Genomic DNA, 7,287 nt, shown 5'->3' on the forward strand with positions numbered 1-7,287 from the left:
TGACTGGAGCTTTAGTTGACATTATATGGTGCCTCACTGAGCCCAGTAAACCCATGGAATTGTGAACAATCACAGACAGTAATTAAGATTCTAAATTTTGGGGTGGTTTGTTATTCAGCAATAATAAACCCAAACAGGGATCTCCCTTTGTCTCAAAGGCCCAGTTCCCTTTGTCTCAAGGTGGGAAAGACTCTACCACTTAATTTATCCTGCAGAGCTCCTCACAGGATCAGGCTGACGCTGGGACTTCACCTGAAATCACATTCTAGCTAGTCTTCTCCCCCGTCACTGTCCTGTTTCATCTATTCCTTCACTGGTTTCTCCTGGGAGCATTTCTTTCCTAAGTCATGGATACACAAATCTTGTCTCAGACTCTGCTTCTGAGAGAATCTGACCTCAGATGTGACACATCTGATTTTTCTCATCTCCAATCAGAAGCTAAGGGTCTGGCAGACTATTCTCTCTCCCTACTCTTCCCTGTCCCTCTCCTGCATCCAAAAAGCACAGACCACCTTCCAGACTCCCCAGCAACAGGCATCCATCTAGTCAGTGGGATGGGGGGTTGAAAGTGGGAACAAAAACATCCATGAGGTCTCTGAGGGAAGCAGCAAGCAGCTTGTTTTGCCCTGGTCAGCAGCAAATGAAACCTCTTTGCCCCCAACCACACAACCATGGAGGGGATCACATGGAGGTCAGGCAGAAGCCAGGAGGTTGGCATGTCAGCAGCAGTGCAGGGGCCAGGTGGGCATGAGAGTTGTCTCTGATTTTGTGTCTGTGGTGGGAGGGATTCTGCTGGTTGTTCCAACCCCTCCCTCAGGGAGTCTATCTCTGTGGCCTCTCCATCCCCACCAGTTCACAGTCCCTGGAAACCCCAAAATCCATCACCATGGATCTTCCAGCAGGTCCCACAGCCTGGTGCCACTGGAATCAGATAAGTCAGCAGAGAAAATGCTGGGGGCTGGGGGGCCACAGCCCAGTGGGGGACCCCCACTCAGAGCCTCCAGCCAATCCAAGGAGTCGGTGGGGCCCCTGGGAGAGGGGGACGGGGAGTTCGTGGGGGATGGGAGCGAGGAAGAGAAGACAGATGAGAGGCCTTCAGAGTCCGGGGAGGGGGACAGCAAGTCGAAGGAGCCGGGGAAGTCCAGGGGGATGGGGGGCAGCATGTCTGTAGGGGAAGGAATGAAGTGTGAGCTTAGGAAGGCAGGGATCCGGAACCCAGCTCCCTATTCGTCCTTTCCAGGAGTCTAGGCCCCCAGCGCATTCCTCCCTAGGACTCAGGAGTCCAGACACCAACCTATTCCTCCCGCGAACACAGAAGCCCAGAACCTCGGCCCCCTTTCCCCCCAAATCTAGGACTTCGGCTCTTACCCTCAGGCTCCACATGATCCTCCAGGATGTCACTGATGCCCCGGTTCGGAAGCAACTGTGGACGGGCAGAACTGGCGTGAACCTGGGACTCCAGCCTGATCCTGACTGAGACCCTAGGCCCGCTCCCTCTCACCTGCGCTCTGCGGATCGCTTCCTGCAGCTCCTCCTCCAGTGTCAGGGCTGTCGAGGCTGCTGCTGAAGAAGGGATCGGTACTGCAGCTGGAGCTGGAGCTGGAGCCTGAGCCGCCGATGCAGCCGGAGCCGGAACAGGAGCCGGAGCCGTCACAAGGGTTTCCGTGGCACGTGGAGGGGGCAGCGAGTGAGATGTTGGACTCGGCTTCAACTATAACGGCGAAGAGGGCGAGTTCCTATAAGCCGTGCCCACTGGGAGCAACCCTATCCGCTCGCTACCTGTGGCTCCACCTCTTGGTCTCGGCCCGGGCCTTCACTCACCCATGCCTCCCTTCGGCTTCGCCCCCTATTCTTTCATTGGCTTCCCTTCCCTTAAGATCCTCCCGGTTTGCGCTTAACCGCGCCCCCCACACTTTATTGGCTATTCTTTTCTCGACTTCCCGCCCCGTCCCGCTTTGTCTTCTCCTCATTGGTCCACGCGCGTAGTCCCGCTCTCACCGAGCCCGGCCTCCCAGCGGCTCCCAAAGCCTTGCGCCTGAAGCGAGGCCAGGGAGCACCCGCCGGACCTTCCTCGCGCCGCGGCTTCGGCCGCTCGCGGGGCGGGGCGCCGCCGCGCATGCGCTCCAGGAGCATCGACTTGGTTCCAGACACTGGGAGGCCCCGCAGGCGCAGCTGCTGCCGGAGCTCTGAGACCTAGGGAGGGAGGCGGAAAGAGGCCGTGCTAGGCGGGCTCCGGGGCGCAGGTGGGGGGGAGGGGGGGTTGGAGCTGGACATTTGGAAACCGAGAGAGGAGGGACTGGGGACCCTAGGTTCTGGATCTCCAATGGAGCAGAGGCTGCAAGGTTAGACTTCTGGGTCCCCACTGAGCGAGAGGGCCAGCCTGGGGAGCTACTCCCCAAACTCACCGTCAGCTCCTCCAGTTTGAGAGTCTGAAGTTCCAACTTGTGTGGAGAGGGCGAAGGGCTGGGGACTCCTGGTGGGGAGGGAGTGAGGGGACTGAGCTTCATCCTGGTGAGAGTTGTGAAGGGAAAACAGGTTAGAAGGAGCAGAGAGAAAAGGCATTCTGGAGTCCTCAAAGACAGGGGCTCATGAAGATGCAGGAAAGCAAGGGACCTGAGTTCTGAAGTTCCGAGAGAACTGAGGAGGCTAGTTCCGGTGCCTAAGAGGAACCCCAGCAGCGGGTGGGGGTGGGGAGGAGGTGGCTCAGGCTCTCGGGGATGAGGTCGGGCCGGGGATTTGGACTCTTGCGTCCTGGGGGAGGAGGGAGCTGGGGGCCTGAACTTCCCAGAGAACAAAAACAGGGGTCATACCTAGGAGGTGGCTGCTGTGAGTTTGTCCATTCCCATGGAGGTGGTCCAGGGGGACCCAAGGCCGAACCTTCAGCCTGGGGGTCTGCCCTGGACCCCTGTCTCGGTTCTGGGGGCATGTACTGGTGGTATGTCAAGTTCTTCTTGGGCTTGGGCTCCCTCCAATGTTGGGAGATCTTGGGAGACTCCTGAAAAAGCAGGTATGATGTCAAACGCTTCTGCTCCATTCCCACTTTCCTGCCCCAGAGCCCCATGAAAAGTAATGGGGTCAGCTCGTCCCCATCAGAGAGGAGCAAACTGGGCAGCAGTAAGGAGGACCAAGGCTAGACTCTCAGGGGGACTTCCCTTCACTCTGATCGAGACTCACCTTCTTCAGGGACCGCCAAGGGTAGTGTTTTGGCTCAGGGAGAAGGACCCCAGGGCTGAAGAGGAAAGGCGCTAGGCTCGAGGGTGAGGCTGGGGCCGGAGCCAGAGCCGGGTCTGCAGCTGAGATCCATGGATCTGGATCCGAGAATGGAGAGGCAGCAAAGGACCCTGAGAGGCCTGCAGGCAGCAAGCCAGGCAGGGAGAAACAAGGCTGCATGGGAAGGAGGACCCTGGAGGCCCCAGCCCCCCCGGGTGCAAGAGGACAGAGCCAGGGAGTGAAACCCAAGTGGCGGGAGCTGGTTGTCTGGACTCCTGGATCTAAGGGCAGAAGTGCTGCCCTTCCCCAGGACCCAGAATTTTACATTCTGAAGAAAGGCAGGAATCTCATCCCCAGTCACCAAGGGGTGTGGTAGCTGAGTATCACAGATTCCTGGGGTTTTGCTGGGACAGGGGTGGGACCAGCACTCCTGGTTCCTGGGGAGAGAGAGAAGCTGAAAGCCACATCCTGAGATTTGCATGTGTGCCAAGTGTGGGGTGTGGGATGCCTGTCTTCTCCAAAGAAACAGGATCTGAATTCATGCATTTCATTGGAGTGGGAAAAGCCCAAGAGCAGGAAGAAAAGCTCCTAGGGGTGGGGCAGCCAGGGATCTGTACTCCTGGGTACTGGGGAAGGGCAGGATGGGATTGCAATGTACCCTGGGGCATAGGGACTGAGGCTCAGGAACTGAAGCAAGATGTGTGGCAGCTGCACTCCAGGGTGCCCCAAGGGAGTAGGGCCGCCATCCCCTCCCTTTCAGAGCCCACACTTACTCGTGTCCTGATAGCGTCTGTGGATCCGAAGCTGGAGGACTGTGGAGGGAGGTGGGAGAGAAAGGCGGGAAGGGAGTGTCCAAGAGCCTGGCCTGGCAGGCGAGTGTGAGCTGCAGTTGTTGGCGGGACACGTGTGCCCAGCCCCCTTACACACCCCGTGCAGGCGGGTGGGCGGGCAGCCTGCTCCCTTCCAGGGCCTCCTGCTTGTTCCCTGCCAGCACAGCGCCGAAGGCCAGAGCCGTTCTGGGGCCAGGAGCCAGCCAGCGGTGCGGGCAGGAGGCAGCCCTGCCCCCAACTCCTCCACCTGCCCCCTTCGTCAGCCGATGCCCACCCCATCCTCCGCCCAATCACCATCTTAGTGTTTGTACCTCGCCCCCTTTCATCCCCGCACCCCGTTTTGCACACACCCACTCCCTTCTGCACTACCTCTGGGCCTCCCCTCAGTCGCCCCCTTTGCACACCCACCTTCAAACACGCATTTCCCTGGGCTCTAGTTTTGCATCTACAGCACTTTCGTGCACTGGTACCCTTTGCCACTCTTCATCCTAGGCTCACTGTCTCGGCACACACCCAGCCACGTTAACGCATTCAGAATTTGGCCCCCAGTTGTGGAGCAAGGATCTCTCTTTGCACATTTCTTTGTACACATGCACTCTTGCACACTCCTTGCTCTGGTTACTGGTGTCTTCGCACCCACCCAACCACAGAAGCAGACTCACTTGCACACTCAAGTATGCTCTGCCTACTCAGGACTTTACCTCCAGGTGTACCCACTTGCACACTTTTCACCTGCGCTGGGACTTGAAATGCAACCTTTGCTTTCAAGGCTTGAGAGCTCATTGTCCCCTTGCCCACAGTTCCACACTGGGTGCTCCTCCGATTTGCACAGGTGTCAATTTAAGCCCCTGTTCCTTTGCAGTACCTGGTCCTCTGCACACCCACCCCTAGCCGCCCATTCCCCACTATTCACGTGAGCATTGCACCAGCCATTTGCACACTCACTGTCAACCACAACTCCACCCCTTTGCTGGGGCCTCCTTTACATAGAGCAGGGCCCCCACAGGAGGCAGGGTCAGAGTGGAGGTCAGGAGGCGTCCCTTGCATGTGAACGCAGCAGGGAAAGGGCCTGAGGAACTTAGAGATGGGAGCGGCCTTGGGCCATAACTTCTGGATCCTGGGGGAGGAGGGGGCTGGGTGCCCAGACTCCTGGGTGTGAGGGAGGACGCGCTGAGGGCCCCAACTCCTGGAGTCTGGGGGAGGGAGGACCTCAGATCTGGGACTCCTGGGTCCTAAGAAGGAGGGCACTGGTGGCCTGGACCCCAGGTCTATGAAAGGAGAGGGAGGAAAAGGGGGTGAAGGGGAGGAACTCAATACTCTAAGGGGCCTAGAATCCAACAGCCTCGATCAAGAGGGGAAAGGGGACCCGATAGGTCCCTGGGGAATGGAAGGGTCTCTGCCACCTGCATTTGAGAAGGGCGTGGGTGGGTGTCAGCCGCCACGGTCTGTGGGGAAGGGACTAGGATCAGAGAGGTGACAGAAGAGTTAAGGCGGGTTCCCCTCCCACCCCCCCCACCCCAGGGGCTTCTCACCAGGTGGGCTCGGCTCAGCTGTGCTCTAGAGCGGGTTGAGTCCCGCAGTCAAGGCTGGAGGCAGCAGGTTCTGCCCTACCAGCCTGGGACCGCCTCGTACCCCCCTTTTGGGGGCGTGTCGGGAGCGATGGAGAGGGGCGGGGGGAGACAGGAGCCCCTCCTGGCATCCTGAGAAGGGGCGGGAGCACGGACTGGGAGGGCCTGGGGCGGGGCGGAAGTCGGGGTTCCCGGCTCGCTCCTCCTCCAAGTCCTGGGGCTGCGGGGTCGAAAGGGGCAGCGGCGGGAGGATTGACAGAAGCAGGTGCCAGGAGAGAGGCTCAAGATGAGCAGCAGCGGCAGGTGGTCGTGCCCCGTCCCTATACGCAGGTGCCACCTGTCGCTTACTTTTTCCCTGACGCAGCAGCCAGAGTCGGATTCAGGGGAGGGAAAAGTTCAAACTGAAGCCCCGAACTCCTGGGTCTGAGGGAGGAGGGGGCTGGAGACCTGAATTCCTGCGTTTGAAGAAAAAGAGGCAGAGGCTTGGACTCCTGGGCCCGAGGAAGGAGTGGGCTGCGGGCCCATACTTTTGGATGTGAGGGAAGAGGGATTCCAGAACAGGGACAAGAAACGTTGAGACTCATCAGTGTGCCCGACAGGCAGAAAGGTCCAGAAGGGGCTTGGGAACCCAGACTCCTGGGTCTGAGGGAGGAGGCTGGAGTATGGGCTATGGGAGGTCGAAGGGAGCGCTGGCTATTTCCCACTGGCAGGACTGAGGGCGTGATCTTTGGCAGAACAAGTTTAGGCCTCTGTCCTGAGATGCGTGGGAGGCCACAGTGCTCCTGGATTGGATTACATGCAAGAGGGCAAGCTGAGGCCGTGGCTATAAATATCACGGAGGACTCGGCAGGAGCCCAATGCTCCAGGCAAGGGCCCTGATGCCTTATTCCACAGAAAATCATCACTACCGCTCCCGAGTCTTAACAATAGAGGCATTGCCAATACCACAGATACCTTTATTGCTCCTGGCACTCAAATTCCCAAACCCATCTTCCCACGGTCCCATCCTCTACTACCCCAAAACTCAAACTCCCAGCATCCCACGCGGGGAAAAACTACAACTCCCAGAAAGCTCTGCGCTCAGACAGGCTCTAGACTCTAGAGAAGCCGATGAATTTTCAAGGTTCGCGCGCTCGTTTGCTATTGGTTTTCAAGGAGGCGTGGCCACGGGAGGTCCGTGGCGGTGATTGGCCGGCAGTTCCTGCTGCTCAAGATCCCAGAGGAGGCGGCGGAGCCTGCGCAGTTCACGGTGCAGGGCGTCGTCCGTCACAGGACCGGTGAGGCTGAGGCGCGAGCTGCCCAAGGGCAGGATGAGGGGAGGATGGGAGGAGAAGCTTTCGAAGATGTCCCCTATGAGACCGAAGAAGTCGGAGTTAAATTCTGAAAGTGGGCGTGAGGCAGCAATGTCGGGGATAGCCGAGACTGCGTCACGCCCGAAGGAAGAAAACCCGGCAACTACTGGAGCAGGGTCCCCTCAAACGCGACTCTTGGGAGTCCCCAAGCATCATGGGAGCTGTAGTTCTGACTATGACAGGCCACCGTTGCCTGGGCAACGGGCGATATAGTTGGGTTCTTGGGTCCATTAGGGAGGAAGGACTGGGAACTTCGTTGTACAGATTCCTTAGAGTGGAGGGGCCTGGAACTCGGCCTCCTAGGTGAGGAGGAAAGAGGGGAAGAGG

The 7,287-nt window shown here is 58.8% G+C and overlaps 2 protein-coding genes across 2 annotated transcripts in view; both read right to left on the reverse strand.

Moving 5' to 3' along the window:
• Positions 1 to 881: 881 nt before the first annotated feature.
• Positions 882 to 4,319, reverse strand: MAMSTR (MEF2 activating motif and SAP domain containing transcriptional regulator). Its single transcript, XM_007463441.1, is given in 11 exon segments — positions 882 to 1,165; positions 1,369 to 1,423; positions 1,502 to 1,711; positions 1,999 to 2,193; positions 2,406 to 2,508; positions 2,811 to 2,995; positions 3,175 to 3,350; positions 3,984 to 4,043; positions 4,046 to 4,093; positions 4,138 to 4,226; positions 4,315 to 4,319. Coding segments are annotated over 11 exon segments (1,410 nt in total).
• A 2,439-nt stretch (positions 4,320 to 6,758) lies between these two features.
• RASIP1 (Ras interacting protein 1) overlaps positions 6,759 to 7,287 on the reverse strand; it is a 12,432-nt gene continuing 11,903 nt past the window's right edge. Inside the window, exon 11 of the mRNA XM_007463319.1 lies at positions 6,759 to 6,958. Coding sequence (XP_007463381.1) covers positions 6,759 to 6,958 — 200 coding nt within the window. The remainder of the gene's footprint in view (positions 6,959 to 7,287) is intronic.

This window comes from Lipotes vexillifer, unplaced genomic scaffold (genome assembly GCF_000442215.2).
Source record: "Lipotes vexillifer unplaced genomic scaffold, Lipotes_vexillifer_v1.1 scaffold802, whole genome shotgun sequence".
NCBI classification, from domain to species: domain Eukaryota; kingdom Metazoa; phylum Chordata; class Mammalia; order Artiodactyla; family Lipotidae; genus Lipotes; species Lipotes vexillifer.